Source organism: Musa acuminata, chromosome BXJ1-11 (assembly GCF_036884655.1).
Source record: "Musa acuminata AAA Group cultivar baxijiao chromosome BXJ1-11, Cavendish_Baxijiao_AAA, whole genome shotgun sequence".
NCBI classification, from domain to species: Eukaryota; Viridiplantae; Streptophyta; class Magnoliopsida; order Zingiberales; family Musaceae; genus Musa; species Musa acuminata.
Window position 1 is genome coordinate 33,579,231 of NC_088337.1, and position 27,634 is coordinate 33,606,864.

At 38.7% G+C, this 27,634-nt stretch overlaps 4 protein-coding genes and 1 pseudogene across 9 annotated transcripts; 2 read left to right on the forward strand and 3 right to left on the reverse strand.

Moving 5' to 3' along the window:
* Positions 1-5,950: 5,950 nt before the first annotated feature.
* On the reverse strand, positions 5,951-7,038 carry LOC135597826 (zinc finger AN1 domain-containing stress-associated protein 15-like). Its single transcript, XM_065091355.1, has one exon. It carries the CDS (start codon positions 6,556-6,558, stop codon positions 6,088-6,090), a length of 471 nt encoding a protein of 156 aa, XP_064947427.1. The 5' UTR covers positions 6,559-7,038; the 3' UTR covers positions 5,951-6,087.
* An 819-nt stretch (positions 7,039-7,857) lies between these two features.
* On the forward strand, positions 7,858-15,916 carry LOC103972502 (eukaryotic translation initiation factor 4B1). Of its 2 annotated transcripts, none has more exons than XM_009386860.3 (3): positions 7,858-9,238; positions 13,940-14,374; positions 15,612-15,916. In XM_009386860.3, the coding sequence occupies exons 1-3, from the start codon at positions 8,040-8,042 to the stop codon at positions 15,634-15,636; spliced, it is 1,659 nt and encodes a 552-aa protein (XP_009385135.2). In that variant the 5' UTR covers positions 7,858-8,039; the 3' UTR covers positions 15,637-15,916. The 2 variants fall into 2 exon arrangements, with proteins under 2 accessions (XP_009385135.2, XP_064947428.1); XM_065091356.1 differs by lacking the exon at positions 15,612-15,916 and adding an exon at positions 15,406-15,566 and having other exon boundaries at positions 7,914-9,238.
* A 691-nt stretch (positions 15,917-16,607) lies between these two features.
* LOC135597827 (serine/threonine-protein kinase AFC2-like) lies at positions 16,608-20,850 on the forward strand. Of its 5 annotated transcripts, XM_065091357.1 has the most exons (12): positions 16,608-16,833; positions 17,684-17,876; positions 18,596-18,622; positions 18,724-18,877; positions 18,984-19,032; positions 19,124-19,238; positions 19,518-19,609; positions 19,722-19,857; positions 19,943-20,007; positions 20,082-20,179; positions 20,278-20,380; positions 20,534-20,850. In XM_065091357.1, the coding sequence occupies exons 1-12, from the start codon at positions 16,735-16,737 to the stop codon at positions 20,678-20,680; spliced, it is 1,278 nt and encodes a 425-aa protein (XP_064947429.1). In that variant the 5' UTR covers positions 16,608-16,734; the 3' UTR covers positions 20,681-20,850. The 5 variants fall into 5 exon arrangements, with proteins under 5 accessions (XP_064947429.1, XP_064947430.1, XP_064947431.1 ...); XM_065091358.1 differs by lacking the exon at positions 18,596-18,622; XM_065091359.1 differs by lacking the exon at positions 17,684-17,876 and having other exon boundaries at positions 16,632-16,833.
* Positions 20,851-21,207: 357 nt separating this feature from the next.
* Positions 21,208-22,357, reverse strand: LOC135597828 (NDR1/HIN1-like protein 13). The gene has a single exon (XM_065091362.1). It carries the CDS (start codon positions 22,240-22,242, stop codon positions 21,346-21,348), a length of 897 nt encoding a protein of 298 aa, XP_064947434.1. The 5' UTR covers positions 22,243-22,357; the 3' UTR covers positions 21,208-21,345.
* A 270-nt stretch (positions 22,358-22,627) lies between these two features.
* Positions 22,628-27,394, reverse strand: LOC135597829 (fructose-bisphosphate aldolase 1, cytoplasmic-like; annotated as a pseudogene).
* Between the last annotated feature and the right edge of the window lie 240 nt (positions 27,395-27,634).

The following is a 27,634-nucleotide window of genomic DNA, read 5'->3' on the forward strand; positions in this document are numbered from 1 at the left end:
GCTCGCAAACAGCGTCACGCCTCAAACACTCGCGAGTCCATCATCCCTCCTTCCACAGTTTTACTACGTATGATGTCTATTCTTTCATTCCTCCCTTTTCAACCGCCTGTGCGTGTCAATGAAGCCATCCACCACGCCACCCCTATATAATAATAAACACTAATCCTCCCTCGTTCATGCATCACTACGACTGCACACACCCACACCCGCACCATTAGGACTCCCCACCTACACCCATCATCGACGTGTAGTTCTCCAACGTTTCATAGTAATCCGAGCGATCTTCTCGTGGTTATTCCTCTCTTCCTACCGAAACCTTGGACCGGTTTCCTCCATTCTCCGACGGCAACGTCGATGAGGCCTCGCGCGGCTGGTGCACTCCTGCTCACTATCGTCGTCGCCTCGACCGTCATCGAGCCGAGCCTGCAAAGGGTTGCAGCAGCGAGGCTGGTGCCGGATGACACTGGCGGGAGCTACGTGGCCTCCGAGAGCACCGGCCGGGAGGGAGGAGCCACCCTTGCGGTGTGGCTGGAGGCGTTGTCACACGGCCCCAGTGCCAAGGGTCCGGGCAACGGATGAAACCAAGCCATACCCAAAGCTCCGTCATACGATCAATAATCACCATGATGTGATCCCCAAGTTACATATATTCCTTCACAGAAAACTTTCTTGTATACATATATGTTCTTCGCAATTATCAACTGAAAAAAAACTCTGTTGACCTTCGTATTCTCATCTCTCTTGTCGACGAGGTCAAAGTGGACGGGCATCAGATCAAATGGAATTCTTTCTTCTTCCTACACCATATTTATTTGCTCAAAGGCCTTTAGAATCTCATTTCAGCGTGCATCGATTTAGATATCTTTAGCATGTCGATATTGACACGCATTGCGCACGGTTGTGCACTGTTGTAATGTTAATAGACTTCAAGTCGGAGTATCAGTTTGTATGCAATTTAATGGTAATGAAAATAAATTATTTTTTTTTTTAAATAAATTTCAGCAATCCGATTTCCTTAGCTCTCCGAGTTCAACATGCTCTCGATCTAATATCGAGATTAACTGATGATGACGACGACGACGATGATAATAACATTAATAAAAAAAATTAATAAATAATTATATGCAAGCAAAACATTAATAATAAATTATATGTGATGACGACGACGATGACGACGATGATAATAACAAAACTATAAATCTTAACTACTAAAAATCGATATTTTAGTGCCATTGGATTATGTAAAAAAAGCTATATATATTTAGCTAAGTTAAAAGTAAATCTTTATTTATAGATCTTTTAAATATGTCAATGTCATCTTAAATAATTCTCTTAATTCTATCAAAAAAATACTTAATTATTTATAAATAAAAATATTTTTTTCTTATCTTTCCTAATAAGCTTCACATATCCACAATATATCCACAATTATAATATGTTAAAAACTAAATAAAAATTTATTTCTTAAAGTGTCTCTTCTGGTTCAAAATGGTGATGTAATATATCCCCTTTTGTTGTGGTTATAAAATAGATGAAATAAATCAAAAAATAAATTTTTATTCAAGAATGAAATCTTATTGAAACTGTCCACATCCGATTCATCCTTCGAAACCACATTACTTGTCGAATTTGATGAAATAGGATGAATTGAGATGATATTTTATAAATATGTAATTATCTTGAATATATCAATCATGTTTTTATTTTTTGATCGGTTGGAAGTAATAAAGGGAAAATCTTATTTTTTCTTCAAATATTTTTGATCTCTTGTGGACCTCTAAATATAATTCAAACCCAGATGAAGTTCCGATCATCTGTTTGAGAAAAAAGAATGAATTGATCTCGTAGGATTCCCAAGAAATTTTTCGATTTCTTTCCGAAGTAGTTATTATTCATCTACTTCTCAAATTCGATGAATAGTTGGGACATTGAGAAAGATCCACAAAGGTATTTTGGGAATCGATCGGAGTCTATCTCTATTTGTTCCATTTGAAGAAAGGAAGGTTCCTAAAGAGTTGATCTTTCTTTTAGTTGCTGAATCTTTGTTTGAACGTTAAACATGGGATATTCCAAATCATTATTTCTAATAGAATCGAAATAATCTATGTATCGATTAGAAGATCTTTTTAATTGACTTAAATCCCTTAAACAAAAGTAAATCTTATATAATTATATTGAATATTTGATAATACATTCCGTATATTACTTAAAAATCAATCCTTGGTTACTGACTATATATTGTCTAACAAAATCATATTTTCTCTCAATATATTCCTTAAAAAATTTGATTTATGCTAATTCTTCCCCCGCCTAACAAAAAGATTTTATCGGAATTATCACATATGAAATTGAGCACAATTTTATAAAGAAATACTGTATTTGTTTATCGAGAAGTGATGGAAAACATACTCAGTATCATTTGATTGAATAGTTGCCTCAGCTTCTTATCGTTTAAAGAAATCGTTCGAGATAACAAATCAAAGTCATTCTTAAGATTTTGAATATCTGCCCCAAATTTAAGTTGATTATATTTTACTTCTTTTCTCATAGGAAGATGATCAAACAATTCCCAATCATAGTCTTTGCCGATCGAATCATCCATATACGATAAAAAAAAACCCTAGATATTTGATATCGGTCTCTTTGAATGAGATATTAATGCTAGCTATGATTTCATTAGATATCTTACAATTAGAATCTCTCATTTTTTGATCTATTCCTCCACTACTACCATTAGATTTAGGCATGATATACCTTTTATTTATTGGGAGAACCTAAGTACTCTCTTGTGGATCCATGAAATAACTCTCAAATTTTGTTCCCTTTTGGAAGATATAAGAACAAAACAATTATTTTTCCAATATCTCATTTGTTAATCTAATGGAATTCATAGGTATAAAAAAAGCCCTATCAAAGAGAGATTTTTCTTTTGACCATGTTTCGATTGTTAGTACGATATATAAAGATCGCTACTGCAAGTAGCACTACATCTTTGATCATAAAATATCAATGACTTATCGAAACTTATGAATAATGTAAAAGTAAGATACTCTAAATTTCAAGGTTCACAGAGTTTAAGAAAATATTTTTAAAGAAAATAATAGTGAGTGAAAGATGCCATTGGATTGAATATAATCTATGAATATAAGAAATAGTGAGAATTTTTTATGATCTAGAGTTTGAGTTGGTATTGTTTCATTGATCCCTCCTAAAGATTTTATATTTGATTAAAATTTGGTTATTCACAATGTACGATGATCTCTATTAAGTATCCATGGCCTGAATGGTTAAAGTACCAAACTTATAATCTGCAGATTTATAGGTTCAATTCCTATTGGATGCATGCCAATGGGAACATTCAATAAGTTTATTGGATTAACTCTATAAATAGAATCTCATTATCCATACATAATGAATTGATACGTTATATTCATATCATAATATATGAATAGTAAGAACTAATATTCTTATCAATATCAATATCGTAACTCATAGAAAAAAAGATAAATTTATTGTACGACATAATTTGATTTGTGGACAACATCGGTATAGTAAAATATCATAATACCAGAGGAATCATTATTGTACGACATAGAGGAAGAGATCATAAGCGTTTATACCATAAAATCAATTATTGACGGAATAAAAAATCATCTATACGAGACTATTTATTGCTCTGATCGAATAAATGTAAGCAAATTATAAATTAATATAATATTTTATGATAATAATAATAAAATCATAAGTCTTAATTATTAGAGATTGCATAGATATTTTAGCATCATCGGGTTACGTTAAAAATTATATATTTAATTAAGTTAGAAGTATTTAAATCTTTGTTTATAGGTCTTTTGAGGATGTTAACCTCGTCTTAAATGGTTTCTCATTATATTCTCTATCAAAACGATACCTAATTGATTACAAATAAAAGTATTCCTTTTTATCTTTCCTAAGAGACTTCACACATTCACAATATATTAAAATTTTATAATATATATATATATAAATAAATCAAAATTATTTGACTATTGTGTTGGTTGAATATGCTAAATACTTCTATTCCTAAAAACATATTAAATAAGTAAATAACAACAATGATAATGACAACGGAATTTGTGTAGATTTCAATTATTTATGATTTAGTAAGGATCGTAAGGGAAAGAAAATGAAATGTCATCAGGGGAGAGCATGAGAGTGATTTGTGATATTACGATCTACACATTGCATTGAGGGAGAGAGAGAGAGAGAGATCTGGAGAGAGATCTGGAGAGAGCGATTTCCGAGACATGACATTTAGTAAAGATTGTGAAGGAGACAAATGAAATGTCATCAAGAGAGAATGAGAGAGCGATTAATAACATTACGACGATATATACAGACAGGGGTGGTGGCATCTTCTTCTTCTTCATCCCCAACTTGTCGTCATGATGGAGAAGAAGACTCAAACCACAAAATGGAATTGTGAAAAAGACTGTGAGGGAGAAATGGAAATATATCATGAAGGGAGAGAGTAAGAGAGCAATTTACGATCTACATGTGAGATGATGGAAAAGCTCGTCACTTAGTTGGGAACACATAAGTAAACTACCTTACGTACCTTTGCTGCTCCGATCCAGTAAAAGACCTATGTAGAATAATATTATAAATTGAGTTAGCTATTATGTATGAGCAAAGACATGATCAAATTATTAACGTCGCTCCTTAAGCTCAAGCATTGAGATCATGTAAGCTAAACAGGAACAAAGGTTGCTTCTTCCCCGGGAGGACTTGGCTATTCGAGAGTGAGGCTCTACGAAAACTCTGGCTGGCTCTTGAGCTCCGTTTGATGGAGATGATATCCCCATCGGCATTTAGGATTCATTAGTGGAGCTGCTCTTAAAGATATCATCATCAACCAAGGATTCAAACCTCCATCCCAAGTAGACTTTGATTGTGACAGGAGGTGTGCCTGCCGTCCGTTCATTGGCCATCGGACAAGAGAGATGCTGCTGATAAGGCTGCTGCGACGGACCAATCGACAAATCATATTATTTTGTTTACTTCTCGAGGAATGAATGAATGAATCAATCCTGAAGCATCTGCGTTACGAAGCCACTTCGAGACGATGCAGCAGCTTTGCTCGTGGCACGAAGCGACCTGGAAAGCACTCAGGAGGCAGGCCGGCCTTTCCACATTCCTCGTCGCCGGTACCACCCCGGGAGCATCGCGACATGCAAGAAATGTGAATTCTTCCGACTGCAAGACGAACGCATCTCCAACTTTTCCTTTCGAAAAGAGAACGTAGGGAAGGGGCTCAATAGCTGCGTAGAATCTATTCTCAATGATTGGGTGACTGCAAAGCATCCGATAAAGGCGAAAGTGACCACCTAAAATAGCTATCTCAACAGCCTTTGCAAAGGAAGAAGAACATAAAAAAAAGAGTCGCTGCAAACAAAAAAATTTAGCATCTTTTGTATCATTAGAGAGAGGAGTTCCGAACGAACAACATCACTCGCACGGCTGACTGACTGCTTCCGCCGAAACACAAAACAATGACCAACACTTCATTCACATGGATCTTGTTCTCCGTAGACCAGTTCATGCTACCAGCAGATACATCGAGAGGATTTAACTGTTGTGGCATAGTTATGCAAACTTAAAAGAAGATGGTCATGCAAACTTCCATACGATGTTTGTTCTCTATTAAACGAACGAATTTTGTGGATCCGGTTTAAGCATATTCATAAGATTAGAAAAGAAGATGAACCAGCAGAACAACACCAAGAACAGCAGCATAACTCATCTATTACTTGGTGTTGTTGCATTATCTGAATTCCAGCAAACCAGCATTTTTTTTTCAAGGGCAACCAGAGAGATTGTTGGTCTAGAAAGAAAACAAAATTCCCATCAGACCAAACAGATGACAATAAAGGGAAGCATGAACAACAAATTAAACCCGACGGCAGCAAGCTTGAAATCCAATCACCAAGCCAACTTCAATCAAAAGCAATTCACATTGCAGCCATATCTCCTGCTGAATGTTTACAACATCAAACTTTTCTAATCCAACACACTCGGAGACGAGCAAGCCCAGTCAAAAAGAAAACCTCAGATTTTAATGACCTTAGCAGCTCTTATGAGAGGGTTGGCCTTGGCAATCTGCTCTCTTCCGGCGGCTTTGTAATCGAATGAGCAGTCGTGGGTGTCGGAGTATCGGTGGCTGGCGCAGAAGAGATCCCCGCACCGGCACCGGAAGCCGGTGAGCCCCACCCTTTTCCGGCAGCTCGAGCACCGGCTGACGAGACGAACAGGCGGCAGGGCCTCTTTGCTAGAGTGCGACTCGCAGGAGAGAGTGGCGCCGGAATCGGCCACCGCCCCGTTTCCAAAACTCCCAGGCGTCTTCGGAACCGGAAGCTCCGGTGGAGGGTTCACGCAAACAGAGGGTGGGGAGGGTGGTGGAGGCGGAGGAGAGGGAGAGGGAGATGGAGATGGAGATGGAGATGGAGAAGGGGATGAAGAGGAGGAGGGTTTGAGGATCTCGGCTTCGTCTTTGTCAAGGTTGCAGCTTTCCCTTGCCATCTTACAAAATTCAAGAATAATCCAACAGGTAATGGGCAGAAATCCTAATAAAAGCCAACAATTCCGAGCGGAAATCAAGAGAAAAGAGATGGATGCAAGTTTTAGACGAAGATTCCACGAAACGAACAAGGAAGACACCGTTCCAACGAGATCAGAGACAGAAGCAGCAAAGATGACAATAAAGCTGACACCTTTCTCCACGGATTTCGGGAGAAAAACCAGAGCTGGAAAAAGATATTCGGCGGAGAATCGAGATCAGAGGTCGAATCGAGATGGATTGGGGCGAAACCCCAGAGGAGAAAAACGGATGGAGCTCACCCAAAGGGAACTTTGACGAAGCTTTCAGGCGAAATCAAGGACTGGGGAGGGAGCTGATCCCGGAAATCCCCTGGAAATGGACCACCCTCGATCGGAAGATGGAGGCCGAGGGCGTCGGGTTGGAGGAGCCGGTGGTGGCTTCCTAATATATCGACGCCATTAGTCTCCATAATAAATAATAATAAACCGGGATTTTAACTTTTTTAAGATATGGAAGGATTTCATGTATGCCATGAAATTTCAAGTTTACCCCTCCGAGTGTTCATTTTCCGAATGACTCCAAATTTAGATTCCCAAGTGTCGAAGTCAGTTAAACTAAAGTCTGACCATCCAAGTATACCCATGCGCTTTAATCATAAATATCCGATATTTCTAAGATGGTCTTTTCGTTTGATAATATTCGATAAGAATATAAATACAAATTTATTAATATATATATATATATATATATATATATATATATATAATTAAGCAATGCTTCTGAACTAATTAATAATACATAATATATGCTATTTTGAATATTTTCTACGGCAATCGATATGATCGATTTGATAAAACAGGTTTTAACATCGATGTGAAGAACATTCTAGTGTTCTTCACATCTTTCACGAGCCGAGCACGAGGTATATAAAATATTCGAAATTAACGTCAAATCAATATAATATATTATCTTCTTATTAGTATTTTAATACTTGCTAAAATAAGGGAGACAAAGAAACAAAACCATGCAAGATCTTGATAACACGGATTAACCACTATTTTCTGATATGATTTTGTTGTCGTTCGAGTTCAATATCATCGCAGTAGGCTCGAGAATATTCCTCTTTTTACCTGTTCGAATAAAAAAAAAAAGAAGGATAATGTAATTAATATTACACAAAAAGTGACGTCGATTTTTTATTTTTCTTTTCTTTTTATATATATATATATTGGTGATTATATATCTGAATAATAAACTCGGTGACGCGGAGAGTAGGCAGCCTCCGTGGCATCTGATGCACGCTCCCCTTGGGCCGCCGCAAGAGAAGAGAGCGGGTGGCCCCCATTTCTCTTGCTCATCATCGCGTTCCCACGGCTCCTCTTGACTCTGAGGAGCCCTAGCTCGATCTCTCCCTCCCTTTCTCCGTCTGAGCCCTAACCCTAGCCATCCCATCCCCGGAGGAATGTCAAAGGCTTGGGGCGGCGTCGGCGCCGGCGCCTGGGCTCTCGACGCCGAGCGCGCCGAAGCCGAGGAGCGCGAGCGAGAGGCTGCGGAGCCGCCTCCGTTGAGCTCCCTCCTCGCCGGGGAGCCAGTCCAGAGCTTCCCGAGCCTCAAGGAGGCGACCTCATCGAGGCAGCAGAAGAAGAAGAAGCCCGTCGCGCTCTCCCTCGCACAGTTCAACGCGGGAAACTTTGGCGGCGCCGGCGGCGGACGCCGAGACCTCTCCTTCGAGTCGAAGGGTCTCACCCCCGATGAGATGCTCCGCCTCCCCACCGGCCCTAGGGAGCGGTCCCAGGAGGAGATCGAACATGGCCGCCTTGGTGGGGGATTTCGATCGTATGGCGGCGGTGGGGGTGGTCCTCGCGGAGGATTTGCTAGCAATAGGGCCGAAGAGGGCGATGGTTCGTGGGGCGGTGCCGGTGGTGGAAGGAGGGGCTACGGTGGTTTCAATGACGAGCAGCGGAGGGGTCCGCCTGCTAGAGCACTGGATTTTGACCAGCCATCTAGAGCCGATGAGGTCGATAATTGGGGTTCCGGTAAGAAGTCATTTGTTCCTCCGCTGAGTGAGGGTGGGCGGCGTGATTCCTATGGCTCGCTGGGTAGTCGCGGTCCATCTAGGGCTGACGGCATAGATAACTGGTCAACTGCGAAGAAGCCACTACCATCCAAGTACCCAAGCTTTGGATCAGGGTTTGGGGATTCTCGTGCTTTATCCGATTCTGATCGATGGGGAAGGAGTAGAGAAGGATTTATACAGAATGATCAAGGGAGACCAAAACTCGTTTTAGATCCACTAAAGAAGAATGCTGATGTGCCCATTGAGCCTGCAAGGACTCGGCCAAGCCCATTTGGGACAGCACGACCAAGAGAGGAGGTCTTGGCCGAGAAAGGTTTAGACTGGAGAAGGATGGAATCTGAGATTGAGATCAGGAAGACCAGCAGGCCCACTAGCTCACATTCTAGCAGACCTTCTAGTGCACAGTCAAGTAGGCCTGTGAGCCCAGGAGTGCAATCAGCAGCTCCGGCAGCAGAAATAACAGTTAAACCTGGACCGAAGGTGAACCCCTTCGGTAATGCAAAGCCCCGGGAGATTCTGTTGCAGGAAAAGGGAATAGATTGGAGGAAAATTGACATGGAGCTGGAGCATCGCAGTGTGGCAAGGTTTAGATTCTCTATTTCCTCAAGTTATACTGTTTCCTACTTAGCTAGCTATAATTTGTAGATATTATACCGTAGTGTCTGCAACTTCAAATAATTTTTGGTTGTTATGCATATATGCTTCTCTGCTATTTAATTGAATTAATTTAATGCAAATCGCCTCTAGTTCTGTTGACATAAATGCATGTTGAGATGTACCGTTCATGTGAAGTAACACTGCTCTTTGGCCTTAAAACTGCAATGTTATCCTTGAATATCTCATGTGAGCTCATTAGTTTTGCCAGGGTTCTCAATGACTTCACAATGAAAGCTGTAACTATTTACTCTTCATGATTTGGTAGGAGATACTGACTGTACTGTTAGATTCAATAACTGTTGAAATTCATATATTAGCTATTTAAAATGATTAAAATTGTTGAAAACTTGAAATTCATATATTAGCTATTTCAACTGTTAAAATTCATATATTAGCTATTTCAAATGTTGAAATTGGACCGATGCTTGATCCAATAGCAATATATTAGTGTTTGTTAGTGGCTATACTTATTGCACATTTGACTTTTGTGCTTTTGGATGAAAATTGTTCTTCCATGATTCTAATCATCTTTGAAAATTAGTTCATAACTATGAAGTTCTAAATTTGGTAGTTTCACTCAGAGTCTCGTTGTCACTATTTTAAACTATGACAAGGAAGAAAGTGGGGGAAAAGGTTAATACAACTTGAAAGACCAAAAGTATATTGAGGGTGGGCCTAGGTACAACGCTAAGGTTGCTCCTTTGCGATTTTGGAGACTAGGGCCCAAGTCACGGAAATAACCTTTTTAAATATTTAAAGGTAAAACTGCGTATATTGACCCTCCTCAAATTCTGCATTGGTGGCAGCCTCATGCACTGGGTATACCATTTTGAAAGACAAAAAGTATATCTACTGCATATTTTAATGATATCATTGTAAATATAGTCACATGGTTTTAGGTTTTTAGAATGCTGTTTTCTGATGACATGCCATTTATAATCAATAGAATGACGTAAACCATGAAAAATGAACACTATAACCATGGACTAATTAGGAGCTAAGTTTCAGACGTATTAAACTCCAGACAGATTGCTCAAATGTCAGGGCTACTTCTCCTTTTTCATATTCTTCACTTTACCTCATATATCATGGCTAAGTTTAATACTCTTCACTGTGTTAAACTATAGACAGATTGCTCAAATAGAGTCACTTTGTGTGTGTGTTTTGTTTTGTATCATAGCCGGCTAACTTTCAGTGGTTTGTTTCTTTCGGTTCAACCTGTAAAGTAGATTACTTCGTTTTCTTAACACCTATGATGCAAGGGCTTCTCTTGTAGTTAACGATAAAGTAGTTTGTATCTTGCCTATGTTGATTGATAATTACTATGGTTCTGCTACATTATATAAGCATAAAACAAGATTCTAGTTATTTTATGCCGACAAACAATGCTAACTAGATAGATTGTCTTGGCTGTTCACTTTTCAACTCAAATAGGGCAATCATATCCTAGCTGTATATAGTGCGTTATCTCTCAATAAGCTATTGACATGTTGTATACCATTTTAAGGTTGCGTTTGGGAATACATTTGCATTTTTAATGTACATTTGGAAAAAAAAAAAGCCTTAGTGAATATGTAGTTGTGGAATTGCTTTGAGTGCTTGGTGAACAATATATGAAAAATGAATTTTAAATGTACATTGACATTAGTATTGTTTGGTAAAATGATATTTCAAAAGTCCATTGAATATTATGTGACAAAATTACCCTTCCAATATTTTTAATATTTATTCAAAATTGAATACATATTCTTTATTCAAATTAATAAGTAAAAATAAAATAAATAATTGAATGTATGTAATCTGACAAAAATAAATTTGTATGGTTTAGATATATAATAAATAAAAAATATGATCATACAAATGAATGTTAAATAACCTTTGAAAATAAATAAATAAAAATTTTGCTTATAGAAGATATAAATCTTGTTGGTTTCCCACTAAATCGCATTGGTAATCTTGTGATTTTAGAAAATGTCATAGGGTATTTTGTAAATTTGAAAAATTACATTAGCATTCTGCAAATGCACAAATGTTGATGCTAAGGTAGCATTAGTGTTTGAGCATTTGCAATATAGCATCCAGGCCAAATGCGATTGGAAAAAAAATTATGAAACACCAATTCATAGTTGAAATGTGCATCGGGTCTTCAATGCGCATTTCAAATGCATTCTCAAATGCACCCAAAGTTGGTGGCGAATTTGTTTTATAGACGGGAAGAAAGGTCTTAAATAAAAGATTGTTGTGGCAGCTGAGCATGTCATTGCATAGTGCATATACATTATGCAGGTGCATATGTGGATTCCATTTTAATATATAAAAATAAAATTAAGCTTTAAAAAAATGTAAAAATATAAAGAAATATATTTTAAGCAATATATTCCCTGTCCATTTTAGATGACTGCATATCTAACCATGATCAAGCATGCTAAGGCAAGTTACACCCAAATATTCAAAACTGTGATGAAGAACTACAAACTGTCTAAAAAATTTATTGCCTGTTAACCATGAGGTAAAGCTATATATACAAGCTTTTTGGAAGTTCCAAATATTATATTAAAAACTCAAACTTTCAAAGAGATTTAAGTGGGAATTTAAATATCCAACTGTAGTCCAAATTTTTAGCCACTGTGTACCTATGCAGCCTTATGTGGTGTTATATGGTCAATTATGTTATATGTGGTCTGAGTATGAAAATGACCGCATATTTCTGCTACATTTGGCGTATGCAGTGTGGCTTACTAACTGAATCATATAGTCTGCTGAATAGACCACTGTATAAAACTATGGGGAAGATTCAAGATTGTGATCAAATTTTATCTCATAATTGATTGATGTCACAGTGTTATCAAGTCAATGCTAATGGGGTAAGATGCAAGAAAGCTGGTAAGTTGGAGGATGCAGGAAGTTTGTACTATCGGATCATGCTAATGAATTATGAGATCACTATCATGCTCACATGGAACTAAGAGTTTTTTTATGAGGCCTGACTTTAGAAAAGGTAAGTAACATAGAGCTGTTTAGCGAGTTGGGCTTCTCATTCCTTGGTTCTAAAGAGTTGGGCAATTGTCTTGCCTGATTGCTGTGCTGCCCCTGGAATCCTCCTGATAAGTGAGCCCGTCATCTTCCCTTCTGACTGTGCAGATTGAGTGATGAGGTTTGGGAAGCTTGGATATACTATGATGGTTTTAGTTTTCTTTTGGCCTTCTCCCGGTAGCCAATTCTGGTTGCAAAAAAAGAATGATAGGAGTTATTTTAATTTATTAGCAAAATATGTACTAGTTCTACAATACAAACAGACGTAGGATGATTATATAAAAAACAAATAAGTTGGAAGATGAGTGAAGAGAAATAATATAGAATATATGTCTTTTATCCAAAAAAATTGAATTCTTCTGAGGTACTTCTGGAGCACCAAAAACAGAATGCCAAGTGAAAGCCTTCTTGCAAAAGTCTATCACTGTATATCCTGCAAAATTGTTTGTAGTAAAATTTGAAATCCAGAACCCTTCTAAAGCTGAGTTGGAGAGTAATCAGAGAATTTTCTGTCAACTTTTGTCAATTTTATCTGCTTGATACATGGAAGGAGATCTTGATGAGGATAATTATACTGGTTCAATGTTGTCATTATAAGTGATTAGATTGATGAACATCCATGTAGTACATTTGCATGGGTGCTAGTTCATGTATTGCAAAATAGTCAGTTGATATGAATTGGATGTGGATATCAAACAGATACTAAATTTGTAACAATATTTGACTATAATGAACATTGATAGATAACATCAGTATAGATACACACTGGATTTTAGACATATAGATGTAAACAATATATGAATCTAGGATAAGATAAAATAAATAACTAAGAAACTAATCAAATCTGTAGTTATATTTGTGTTTAAAAATTTGAAACAAATCCAAAAAACAGAAGCATGGAAAAAATATTATAGCCAAAAAAATCAACCAAATATGGATATTTGATGGATATAGATAAATGTCATCATATCCAGCTCCACTCAGATACAAAGATGGATTGAAATAGGTATTATCACCCAAAAGTCACATGTTGATTGGATGTTTTTTTTTGATAAAATATCCCATTTTAACTGCTTGTTTGGTCTCAGAGCATTGAATAACGACTAACTTGCATAATAAAATTGTTAGGATAAAATATATTTACGTTAAATATATTGTATTTATGACAAATATGTTTTATTTCTTTTATAGGTAGTGATGATATAATACTCTATTTGGTTAAATTTGGTCAGTATTCTTATAAACCGAAATACAACTGATAGTTATTCAGTTTTTAATCCTCCAAACTGAGCCAAAATTGTTAAAAGAATAACCTGAATCAAACCGAGCCAAATATTTGCACCCCTCTTGTCTAGGATTCAGAAGCCTCGACTGTGATGTTTTACATTAATTTTGGTATGAGCATTCTTTGTATTTTCAGTATTAGATGGAGAGTTTTTCTGGATTGATGTGATCCACACATCCAAATCTGTATATATTAAGGTTTTTGGAGACACAAAAATTGTTGTTTTGGACTCTTGAAATGAAGTATTGTCCTTCCTCTTATGTTTTTTTCTATTAAGATGGAATTTATTAATTTGTGAATTGTTTCGCAGATCTGAGACTGATGAAGAAAAGCTGCTAAGAGAAGAGATTGATTATCTGAAGTTATTGACTAAAGAAACTGAGGGGGATCTAAATGGCGAACTCACAAAATTATCTTCTGAAGAACTTTCTAGGCTTTGTGAGGAGATATCTAGGAAGGAAAAAGATCTAGAGCTTCTGGCCCATCAGTTAGATGACAAGGTTCGGTTTGGTCAAAAAACCACAGCCAGCATTAGACCAGGATCTGGGGCTGGCAGGAGTGATACATCATCCACGAGACCACCATCTCGGTCTGGCATGTCTGAGGGGTCTAGGAGCATTGAGTCTGTTGATAGACCACAATCACGTGGTGGGACTGGAGATGCATGGATAAAGCCCATGGATGACAGGCGAGCTTTTCAAGGTGGTAGGGATAGGGGCTTCTTTGATGGCAGAAATGGGGACAGGTATGCTCTATATTCCATCTATTGACATATATCTGCCATTTTTTTAGTTTTCTTGTTTGCTTATAGAGATGTTTAATTATTGGTGACATCTGAAAGCTGCTTGCATTACAACATTGTTGATTTTTGTTTTCAATGTATATGAAAGTATTAAATTAACAAAAAAATATTTTTTTACATTTAATCTAAAATTTCTCACTATTTTCTGTCCATTTTATAGCTTGCTTTGAGTAGACAATCAGTCATGTGATCCCTTACCAGTTACATAGGCCATGGTTATAGGTATGAGAATAATTTGGTCAGAACTGAACTATAAACTAAAACATCCCTATTTTGGTCAAGTTGTCTCAGTTATTTAAATAGTGGTTGGATTCAATTTAATTTTACAATATTTTGATTTTTCATTAGTCGGTTTTGTGTTTTGGAATGAAAACAGTATAAACCAAACTATGATTTGAGCCAGTCTAGTTCAAAAGTTTGGTCCAGTGTCTACACTAAATGGAATGGTTTGGTATTGTCTAAAGTCAAGCTGATGGCTTTGCTACCCATGATAAGCTGTTTCGTTTATTCTGTAGAAATCGCTTTCTGCACTTTACTGCTAGTAGCAACTCTCTGACCTTGCTGCAATTCAAAGTGGTATTATTGCTTTTTTTCCATGCCAAATTGGTAACTTCTATATCAAGTTGCAAGTGCTTTAGTTGCAGCCTAGCTGTGAAATCCAAATGTCCCTGGAAACTCCGGTACATGATAAAATTTAGTTTGTTGTATTTGCAAATGCAATTTTACTAAAGACTAAAGCGACCAAGTTGCAAATTGGGTATGGTTGGTTCGGGTTATAGTGTAATATGTGATATGGTCAGTATGGATTATGATGTAACTTTGTTCCGTTTGGACGAAAGTGACCAAATGCTCACCCCTGCCTGGTCATCATGTTTATCTTATTTGTATCCATTAGAAGATAATGCATGAATTATTTTGACCATCCATTTTAACATTTCTGTTGCTTTGTTGGACTGGTGTTATTTTTTATTCAGAACCAGTCAGTCCCATTCAAGATATTAATGGGTCTTGAGACCTGGACAAGTAGGACTGTTCATTCAGTGGCTAGTTGTTTATATTGTAGTCAGATGGTGGTGTTCATTTCACAAGAAGTATCCAATCGCTATTGAAAAGTAAGTTGCAAAGGCACTTCAATTATTAAAATTTCTGATTATCGTTGTTGTTTCTCTATTTTTTTCAGGTCAAGTTCTAGGGAGCGGTGGTAAATGTTGGCTTGTATTGATTGGGTTTCTTGACAACAAAGTCTAAATGTGACTTGTTCATTTATCCCTTGTCTTGTTTGTTTTTTGTTTTTTTTTATGAGGAAAAAATTGGTGATAAAACATGAATAGTGAGTGATGAGAACTAATTTCATCACATAATTTATTGCCGCACTGATGCGGTGTAAGGTTTACATTTTTCTCATGTTGGGGCAATCTACCTCCTACTTTACTACTGCCCGTTGAATCTATCTATGTTTCTAACAAATTGCAGCAATTTCTTTTATGCCGTTCTACTTTTCTGGTCTTGTTCTTTTTTTGGTGGATTTGTAATTATTCTAACAAATTGCAGCACGAAGATTCATAGGTATTTATTTAAATTGATATTGATATAGATTTTATTTTTAGGATACCTAAATGGAATGGAATGGGTGATTTACTTTGGAAAAACTAAAAAAATTTATCAAGAATATATTTGGAAGAATTGTTTCGTAAAATGTTATTTAACTCCAAAGAGGCATCCATTGGGATTGTCATATCTAATATCATCATCCATTTCTCTTTACCTTTTATTTTCTCCATTGATGATCTTCCTTGGGGTTACCCCTTTCCCCTTATTCTCTTCCCATATCGATGATCTTTGACTTCTCTTGCAATCTCTTTGTTACACATATATCGAATTAAATTTACAAAGGACAAAAAAAAAAAAAGAGAGGAGTATTACTATTTATATGTTGTTATCATTATTATTTTGTTATATTCGATCTATCATACCACTAAAATGGGTGTTTGACATCGCCCATTCCATTCCGCCACGTCGTTCCAAAATTAAGAGGGCGTTGCCCGATATATATTAGAAAGAAATTATATAGGATAATACAAAGCCCAATTCCAGGCCCAAGCCTTCCTTCGGGGTGGGGTGCGTAAACCTCGTGGCGGTGATGCTGCCTCCCCTATAAAAGCCGTCCCTAGGTAGGGGTCTTCCACCCCGCACACACTTTCCCCCTTTCTTGACTCTATTTGGGGGATTAGGGTTCCCTCTGTTGGTATTCGATCCTCTCTTCCTCAGCCTTCTTCTCGGCTCCAGGTTCTTGTTCGACGGCCATGGAGATGGAGCGATTCGCGGAGTTTCCCTATGCTCACATGGATCGACGCCCCAGGAAGCGGCCAAGGGTAGGCTGGGAGGCCGCGCAGCATCCCAAGGTACAACTTTTTTCTCCCGAATCTCTCGAAGCTTTGTCCTTTTTTTGTCCCAGTATTGTAGATCCGTTGGGGTTTTATTGGATTTAGGGATCATTTAGGTCAGGTATGATTAGATCCATTACTAGGTTGACTTGACTGTTACCGTGGGGCAACTGCTGGATCTGGTAAGGATCTACATGCATCTCATCGAAATCGTCTTGTTGATTCTTGTTGTTTTTTCTTGGTTTGGTACGAGCACGTCTTGGATCTTAGATGAAAATGATCTGTTGTACAAATTTGGTCTTCTTTTTGTTATACGCTGTGATTGAGTTTATTTTTTGATCTGATAATTTGGTTCTGCTAGTGGGTTGAATTTGTTGCAAGTTTTTTGTTGCATCGGATTTTCGTTCTTCTCAGGTCGGCTATTTTTATGTTGGTCAGCCATCGATTTAAAGTATATACTTTTATTCCTTCTTTCTGGAAATTTAGGTGAAGTAAGATCTCGTGCAATTAGAATTCTGCCTCTATCATTTTCGCTGTCCGGATGCACCGATCAATAGTTTTGTTGCTTGTTTGTTGCTGTTGACATGAGAACGGTAGCTTTTAAGGAACAATTTTTTCGTGGACATTTAACGTTGATTTGGATATTTAATTTTTGGTGCAAATTACTGTAATTTCTTTATTAGGTATCTTAGAGGTCACTTCTTTAACTCTGGATGCATATCTTCGAGCTGCTATCTCTGTTTGATTCATTGTGGGATTAATATATTTGCTGAATTAACTATTTGAAAGGATATTTTGAGGGAATAAGTGAAATCATAATCACGTTTTGTTTTTCAAGTGAAAAAAATGAATGAATGGCTGTGTGTAGGCTCAAATAGGAATGTTATGTGGGCAAGAAGTTGGAGATGTGACCAGCTTGATTTCATCAACGGCACCTTCAGACCATACTTGTTCTTCTCTGTATTCGAAGGGAGTGGCTCGAAATGCTTCCCCCCCTTGGAGAGAGGATGATAAAGATGGGCATTATATGTTTGCTGTCGGAGAGAATTTGACTTCTCGCTGTAATTACTTATTTACCAATATTTTATCGTTTAAGCTTTTTCAATATTCTTTGTTCTTCCATTTTGTGATTGGGCATTCTAAAGGTTTTAGATGAGGATGATGCATGTGTGTGTGTGTAGATTTTAAATTTTGAATTCCTGTAAATATTTTCTTCATTCTATTCAGTCGCATTGGCTTATTTTTGTTTCTTTATTGGTGCTATAATATTCAATGTGTAAAGATTTTGAAGTATGTTTTCTGTAACGATCCTAGTATGTTATTCTAGGAGGCATATTCTGCTTTCTCCGGGATTGTTTTGCCAGTATTGGCAGTTGGCTGATTATTGATCTTGATATGTTCTATGTGCTGGCATAAAAGTTTTCCAAAATTCTTTACAACACATTTGACGTGGAAGTGCTTTAGTGCCTGACTGTAGTATTTTTTATTTCTCCCTGATGTTTCCAAATGTTTTCAATGAAACCTTCTTGTAAAACTATTTTCACAAATGGTTGCATGGTCTCCTGCTCTCGACTTGAACGTGTTTTAGAACTTTGAATTAGTTTTTGAGAATGACACTTTTTATAATTTATTTTTTAATTTTATATATCTATTTTGCTTTCTAAAGTTGAAAGAGTTCTTTTTTTGAGTAGTTGATGTACTTCTCTTGAATGTTATTCTTTAATCTGCAACACATGCAAACATCTTATTCTTTTTTTTTTCTCTTGATCTTTGGTTGCAGATAAGATCTATAGTAAAATTGGTGAAGGTTGGTTTCTTTTCTTTCAATATCAATAGAGTTGTGCCGTTTAGTTCTGGAAAACCTTAAAACAAATTTCTGAACATCGATGCTTTTTGGGCATTGCACAGGTACCTTCGGTCAGGTTTTGGAATGTTGGGATCGAGAAAAGAAAGAGATGGTAGCAATTAAAATTGTTCGTTCCATAAAGAAATATCGGGAGGCTGCCATGATAGAGGTTGATGTGCTTCAGCATCTTGGGAAACATGATAAGACTGGCAATCGGTGAGTTTCTGTTTCACCTGGTTTCCTAGGTTAACTTTTTGTCCTTATATCTGGTTTGCATTTTAATAGAGTTAAGGTTACATGTGAAAATGGGTCTATTTTGCAGTTGTGTGCAAATACGGAACTGGTTTGACTATCGTAACCATATCTGTATCGTAAGTATATGATTGCTTTGTAGCAGTTTCCCCAATTTACACGATCCTCTTGGGGAGTTAAATTATCCAGGAATCTAAATGATTTTAACAGGTATTTGAGAAGCTTGGACCAAGCTTATACGATTTCCTACGGAAAAATGCTTTTCGCCCATTTCCCATTGACCTAGTTCGCGAGATTGGGAGACAACTGTTGGAATCTGTTGCATGTGTGTAGAAAGCACTTCAAACCTTTTCTTTTCCATTGGGCTTACTTCTGTCAGTGATTTCCTTTTTCTTTCTTGTGGCTGTATTTCTTCCTGCCCTGTGGGTTTTAACTAGTTGTTTTCTGATCGTTTATCATTTCTTCTTTTGGGTTAGTTAACTTCTTGTTTGTCTGCTTCCTTTTCAGTCAACTGAAATGTTGAAGTGGTCTCTTGTGCTCTTGTGCCATTTGTTTTGTTGAAGTGGTTTATGCTTTTCTTAGTTGTTTCTTGGTGTTGTTACAGTTATGCATGACTTGCACCTCATTCACACGGATTTAAAACCTGAGAACATCCTTTTTGTCTCCCCTGAGTACATCAAAGTATCTGAGTATAAGGTATTTGCTTGTACTCTTCATTTGTGGAAAACTTGCTTTATGTTGGTTGTCATTTTCTGTTGCGGTTATTTGATCTAGTCAAACTAAAATTATCTTTTCCCTGTATTAAAAGGATGGTTCATTCTCCAAGCGATTGCCAAAATCTAGTGCTATCAAGTTAATTGATCTTGGCAGTGCAACCTATGACCGCAAGGACCATACTTACATAGTTTCCACAAGGCATTATCGTGCTCCGGAGGTTATCTTGGGTATGCATCTGATTTTTGACCAGTCATTCATTGCTTAATCTGTCAAATGTATTAACAGGCTGTGCTTTGTGAACTTTGTCGTCAGGACTTGGATGGAGCTATCCATGTGACATGTGGAGTGTTGGCTGCATCCTTGTAGAACTGTGCTCGGTATTATTGTCTTCAAATTTTCTCTTTTTGTTTGAAAGCTTATAAGCCTGATGGTTGTCCCGCTTTGTTTCAAGGGGGAGGCACTGTTTCAGACCCATGAAAACTTAGAGCACATGGCCATGATGGAAAGGGTATTAGGTCCTCTGCCACAGAATATGCTGAAGAGAGCCGAGTAAGAATTGTGAACAGCAAGAGTGCTTTATGTTTCCTCTCTTGTGAGTCATATCGCTCCATAATTGATTACTTCCGTTTGTGGTATAAATAAAACAGCCGACATGCCGAGAAGTACGTCAGAAGAGGTCGGTTGAACTGGCCAGAGGGTGCTGCATCCAGGGAGAGTATCAAAGCCGTTCAGAAACTACCTCGTCTTCAGGTGAGCAGGGCAGGGCAGGGCATTTATAGTAGGTGGTGAACACAAACTAACCCTAAGTCGGCATATTCATGAACATTGCACTTTAGATTTCTTTGCTGGTAGATTTTACTGAAGCATGATGATCTGATGGATTCCAACTCTTTTAACATGCAGAACATTGTTATGCAGCATGTGGATCACTCGGCAGGCGATGCTATAGATCTTTTGCAAGGCCTCCTTAGGTACGAGCCCTCAGAACGAATGACGGCTCTAGAAGCCCTCGGGCATCCGTTCTTCACCAAGAATCGCCATAGATATTAGACAGCTAATCGTCACCTGGTGTGGTCATGAGAGCTACGAGAACCCACCTGTATGGCTAGCCCAATTAGTCTTGTTTGTTGTTTTGTTTTCCCATATTTAATTCCTCGAAGAAGTAGTATGGAATGAAAATGAAAATGAATCGACGTTCTCGTTGGAACGTGAATTACTCACTGGTGGGAGATTGTGATGATGTTGTGGGCTCACCAATGGTTCCGGTAAATCTGGTATGTATTGTTCTTTAGGTGATAATGTGGGAAGTGTGATCGATCGAGCAAATGAAAGATAAAAGAGTATTGAACTGATAATGCAAATAAACGAGAATTACACACTGGTGAGAGATTTGCGACGATGTGTTGTGGGCTCACCAATGGTTCCGGTAAATCCGATATGTATTGTTCTTCTTTTGGTAGGTGATAATGTGGGTAGTGATCGATCGAGCAAACGAATGATATGTATTGTTGTTCTCTCGGTAGGTGATAATGTGGGAAGTGATCGATCGAGCAAACGAAAGAAAAAGGAGTATTGAATTGATAATGCAAGTAAACGAGCGTCCGAGGGAGTAGTAATGTGTAAAAGAAAACACGTTTCAGAAATAAGGAAGATTAGTAGAAGAAAGAAAAGGCGGCGGCGGCGGGAGTAATAACGAGACGGCGGTGCTCTCCGTATCAGTGCTTGGTGGTGCACCTACTGGACAGCAGCGCTCCGTTTGGCGGGCCCCCGACGAAGATGTCGCAGCGGCCATGCAGCCAGTACGTGTAGTGCAACCAGCTCCCCAGATCCAATCTGATGCGGAACGAGCCGACCAACTCCAGGGACAACCCTTCCCCCATCTTTCCACCCCGCAACGCGTCGGCCACCTTCCCCGGCAGCGGCACCTGGCTCGATATCATGTGCACGGTCCGCAGCACCGACTCCCCCCTCCCCTCCTCGAACGGCTCCACGGCCTGCGTCGCGATCATGGTGCCTTGGTAATACAGGTCGAGCTGCATGTAGCTGAAGCTCACGTACACCTTCTCGTTGGGGTTGGAGAAGTTGGCGAGGATGGTCAGGTCGGCGTTGAGGGTGCCGACGTCGACGTAGGCACCGTTGAGGGTGACGCTGGAGATCTCGAGCCGGGGATTCCTCGGCCGGAAGACGAGGTAGATGATGAGGACGGCGAGCCCGCCGAGGATGATGGCGACCCAGAGCAAAGTGCAGAACGCCGCCGCGAACCATGCGACAGGGTGAGTCGGGGGCGACGCTTGCGGCCGGATGATGAGCTTGGCAGTCTGCGGCTGCTGGGGCTGCCCCTGCGCCGGCTGGTGGTGAGACGAGTGGCCTGCTCGGTTCTCACCGTGCATGGTGAGGCGGAGCAAGGAACTGGAGGATGGATCATGGAGGAGGCGAGACAAAAGAGTGGTGGTGCTTCTATAGAGGGCTAGAAAGCCAAAAGAAGAAGAAAATAAAAAGAAAGGAAGGGGGATGTGAGGAGGCAAGGCATCAAACGGTTCGCAAACAGGGCCATGTCTTCTGGTTCTACAAGCAACCCGTGGATGCCATTCAGCTGCGATGGTTGACGCCATACTTTAAATCATTATAATGCGACCGGGAACTTGCTGTGTGTGTATATATATATGCTACTGTTTTGTCCTTTTTAATCTGGGAGATCCTATTGGATGGATAAACACACCTCAGTATTTAGAGAATCCTTAATCAGTAAATGTATCATCAAAGAAGATTGATCAAAGGAACGTGAATTGATATAAGAAGAAGAAGAAGAAGAAGAAGAAGAAAAAAAGGATAAAGATCTCCCATACGTATATAAAAATCCATACAATAAATCGAAATATCAATGATATAAGAAAAAGAAGAATAAGGTAGGTAGGTTGATGGTATCTCCAGCGGCCCAAGATAAACCTTCACAGATACACAGATACAGATAATAAAACAAAAGACATTTTCCAATCCTGAGCAATGCTATCATCAACTGAAAGAGGCACATCTCCTTTTGGCAGAGAAAACATGGTCCAACTCTTCTGAAAACACTGGATCGAAGAAAGCAAAAAATCAGCCATGCAAGTAAAACAAATACCCTTTCAAGTGATGACGAAATCCTAAACAGTAAATCCTCCAGGCACAATGCCTCCGGACTTATTTAAGCAGCAGAGATTGAAGATCCCTGGTTCCAGCATTACTTCAAACTCAGATGTCATGAAAAAAAAATGGTGTTGGTAGAAAGTGATCGATACTTGTAGTCCTTGACATGGAGGCTCTCTGAGACACCCTCACCCCCTGCAGCATCACCCTTGTATGACCCAAGTGTTGCCTCTGAGTTTGCCTTGCACCTGGCGAGGAAGGCAGTCCTTGCCTTCTCAACATTCTCCTCCTTACCTGCCCATGCCAGAGTGTGCTTTGCTGCAGAGCCCGACCGAACGAGAAGGACAGCAACCGTGGCTTCTTCCCCTGCAGCTTGTTCATAGCATTCAGGTTCAGTGTAGCCTCCTCTTCGCTTTGTCCTCCTGAAAGGAAGACGATCGCAGGGACAGCAGCAGGAACGGTCCTCTGGAGAGCTTGCACAGTATGCTCAGCAACCACCTCAGGAGCTAACTTTGCTGATTCTGACCCTGGTGTCACCATGTTTGGTTTCAGCAGAGATCCCCCAGAAGAACATGGTGGTCATTTAGTGCCTTGTAGCATGCAGCGAGCACCCGCTCTGTAATCTTAGCACATTTTGCAATATCATGTGGCCCATCGACAAGGATCTCTGGTTCTACGATTGGGACGAGACCATTCTCCTGACAGATGATAGCATAGCGTGCCAATCCATTATCATTTGCGTCGATTGCCAGTTGCGATGGTTCATTTGAGCTTGATCTTGAGAACAGCACGCCACTTGGCAAAGCGAGCCCCTGCCTCATAGTACTTTTTGCAGCGTTTGCCCAGGTCAGCCCAGGTCATCATGACCCTGGGTAGTCGTCTCGCCATTGGTACCTGCAAGTTCAATGGTACCCTTGTCTACCTTGGTACCAGGAAGGACTCCCCCCTCCTTGAGGACTTTGACGAAAGGCTTCCCACTGGCTGTCTTCTGGTAGAGGGTCTCCTCGAAGAGGATGACACCACTGAGGTACCGGAGGGCTCCAGGGGTGCAAAAGAGAAGTTCGCGGAGAGCTCGGCGATTCTCCTCGACATTCTCCACATTGATGCTGGAAAGGCGCTTGCCAATTGTGCCAGTGGACTCATCAGCAGCAAGGATACCCTTGCCAGGGGTGCCAATGTATGCAGCATTGGCAATAAGCTCATCTGCAAAATGAAGGAATGCGAACTGGTATTCATTTGTGCATAAATTTACATATAACAGGAAAGAACGCATAAACAATCGGATAAAACATTATGATAAAAAATATATAAATAAAAATATCATTTATGTTGAAAAACTTGAGTTTAACCATTTTTGAGTTAGTAGTTAGTTAATGGATCAATTATCCTATCAAACCGGATAATAACATATGTTCTGGAAGGAATAGGAAATAGAAGCACAAATGTGAAAAATGTAAAGAAGAAAAAGGTTATAAGAGGCAATACAGAATAAATGGACAATATCTAATTAAAACTTGTGTCAGCCTGATTCTAAACAACATAATTTACCTTCTTTCTTGCAGTAATTGCAAGAGTGAACCATGAAACCACTGGATGAACCAATTGAAACCAATTTTACAATTAGCTACTGTAAAGCTTTGCTCATTTTTAAAAATATTTCAGTGTCATCTCAAAAAACTCGACCCACATGTTGATAGTTCATTATTACTAAGCATTCTTCAGAAGGTTCAAGATTATTAGTACTGCCAGGAACTCCAGGCTGGTTACAGAAGAAACAAAACAGTTATCAGCAACAACTCAGAGTCTCGCTAAGATTTCTAGCAGTAGTTAAAATGTATTGACACACAGCAGCAAACATAACTTCTCCTTAAATTAAATGCTGATGGACATATTGGAGTTGATTAGTCTTCACTGAGTACTTTTTTCCCTTGGACCTAAGTACATGAGTGATTAAAATCAAAAACAGCTTCCAACAATGTTGTAAGGAAACTACATGTTGATGCTTGTGCAGGTTTAGACATCTGACCAACATAATTATGATGAAAGGGCAATAACAGATGCAGATTCCCAAGCACTCATATACAATCAGCATAGTTGGAATCAGTAGCCAACCATGAAGATATTGCGAGTGCATAAGCTGCTTCATAATCATCCATCACCATCCCAATGCAACTTTTTTCTTCACAAATAACTACTGTCGTTAATATGCTCCACATGGACCATGTTGACATGTGATAGTATGCCATGGTTTTTTAGACATTTACATATTGCCTATACATGTCACTATACCAGCTTTGTAAATGAGTAGGATTTCCAAGAACATTTGCTCCTCTGATTCAATACGATCACATTTCATCATGAAAAGATCAAATTCTATTGCATACTCTTAAAAGGAAGGCTCCTTCTATCTAAGGTTGTGAAACTTGAGAAAAGCATGTTGCCTATAATTGTCAAGAAGATATATCTTCTTAAGTTAGTCTTTATTTTCTCTCATGTCAAGAAGATATAACTGTCAAGAAGATCTCTTTATGAGCATGATGCTCTTTGACATTATGATCATGTTGGTGATGCCCAATCATGACAACCAAAGCCCTAAAACAAATTTTGATGATGAAATGGAGAGGAAAGAAATAGAAAGGGTTAGAGGGAAAGTAAGCAAACTAACAATCTAAATAAAATACCCAAGAGATACAAACTAGGGATACAAGACATAGGAAGTACTCACCCTTAAGGAATCCATTGTATGAGAAGGAGACAACCTCTAAAAAAAGCTAGACTTGTCTTCAAATTATTTTATGCTTGCAAGACATGATATACATAATGGTTAGATTGGAAAAAATCCTTCAAGTATATGCGATTCTCGAGGCACTAATTTTTCATCATTTTTAAGAAAAATATAATTGTAAAACTAATTAAAGGCTTATAGAATAATTAAAAAACTCTTCAGGAGCTTCAAATAGCGATAAAATATTCTTTAATTCTTGGTTAGATTAACAACCATGACCTTTATAGAGAAAAATGAACATGACTTCTTTTAGAAAACTTCAAAATAGAGTTTGTGAAATGCTTCAGATTCATGACTTATTGAGCTTTCTAACTGTGTATAATATGCCTCATAAATATATGAGGCATTAGTCTTAGAATTAACATGAAATGAGTCCTAAAGTGTTGGTTATTAGAAACCAAGAGATTAACGTGAATATTTTAAATTATCTTGATTAAAGGCCTAGAAACACTCGGAGTCTTCCAAGTATATACTTAATTTTGCATAATATCTTTTCTGTTGCTTACTCTTTTTCCAAAACAAATAAAAAGTTTCTTCCATTACAATAAACTGCATACAAGATGTTTACATGGATTCAAAAATGAAACCTCTCATTTGTGCAACAGTGCGTCTCAACATAGACTTACATTACCTACTTGTTACTGGAAAAGCATGGGGAATGAAAGATTGGATAGGATTATTTATACAAGACCAGTAGTATAGAACCTTTTATATCACTGTGACAAAGCTAACGCTAGTCAAATTGCTAGATCAGAATAATGGGTTTACGGTAAAAAAAAAAGAAAAATAAAAAGAGAATATCATATTATATAAAGAAAATTACCAATGTCAGATAGTTGCTTGAAAAATAATTAACAGCTCACGTGGACAACACTAATTCAAGAACGATTTTTAGCAGTTAAATATATTGGAAGAACGGCAAGAATTAGACTCCTCAACTGAATCTTTTGACTGTTTGATTTGATGGTGTGAAGAGTATTAAGATACAATTGTGACCATAAACGAATCATACAGAGAAAATATAATATAGTACATAACAGACAAAAAAGTGCAGCAAGAATACAGATAATTGGGTTGGAAGAACTACGATAGAAGGAAGAAACAAAAGTGAGACGGCAAAATTCAGGATATGTAGGTGTCAATGTAATGCAGATGGTTAGAACATTTTTCGTCATAAAAGCTTGAACCCTAAAGACCAAGGTGGTTTCCGGATAAACAGCAGCAAAATAGGATCATGGGCCATACATATAATTAACAAAGTAATCATACGAAGTAGAGCTATAAATAATACGGCCCGACCATCAAAGATAGACGCTGTTAAGCTAAATATGAAGCCACGAAACCTGGATTCCCCATACTCTGATCGATCCATAATAGTAAAAGAAACTATCATATTTGTGCAAAGGTTTAAAAAGAACTCAATCGATAGATGCAACCCAGTTCAAATCTACGAAAAACACAAATCCAACGAACAAACCAACCAAAGTTTCCTGCTTTATGAAATCCAGCCGGTGAAGATCCAGAAAACCACGAGGTAGGATTAAAAAAACATCAAATGTCCCCCAAAGAAAGAAGAAGCAAAGAAAAAAATAATTCGTGAAAACCTACGCTGTCGGAGAGGAGGAGGAGGAGGAGATGTGTCAGGGGTAATACCGTGATACTGGCCGCAGTAGGCAGACATCTCGGATCGACAGGTTGATCGAAAGAGGGTGGGTCAAGATTGGGCGCGGTGCACAGAGAAAGGGTTTGAAGGAGTCGATTTTAGGTGTCAAATGGAGGCGGCGATCAGCGAGGAATCGATGGGTGCGGTCAGCAGATTCGTCGCCATAGGTGAGGGTGCTGCTTTTGGGTAACACAAGTGGGTGGCAGCTCTGATACTCCTTCAGCCACCGACAATTACCGGCATCACCTACCAGAGGGCTCCTGCGTGGGTCCCGCTTACCCTCGTGACCAACCACCGCGTGTGTGGACCAATCGGTAGAGGAAGGTCAAGTAGACGGACGCGGAGGACGCTGCGTGAGATACACGAGCGAGTCAGCCCCGGCAATTTTCAGGGTGACACGGTCATTGGGCCCCCGTATGCCGAGGGATCT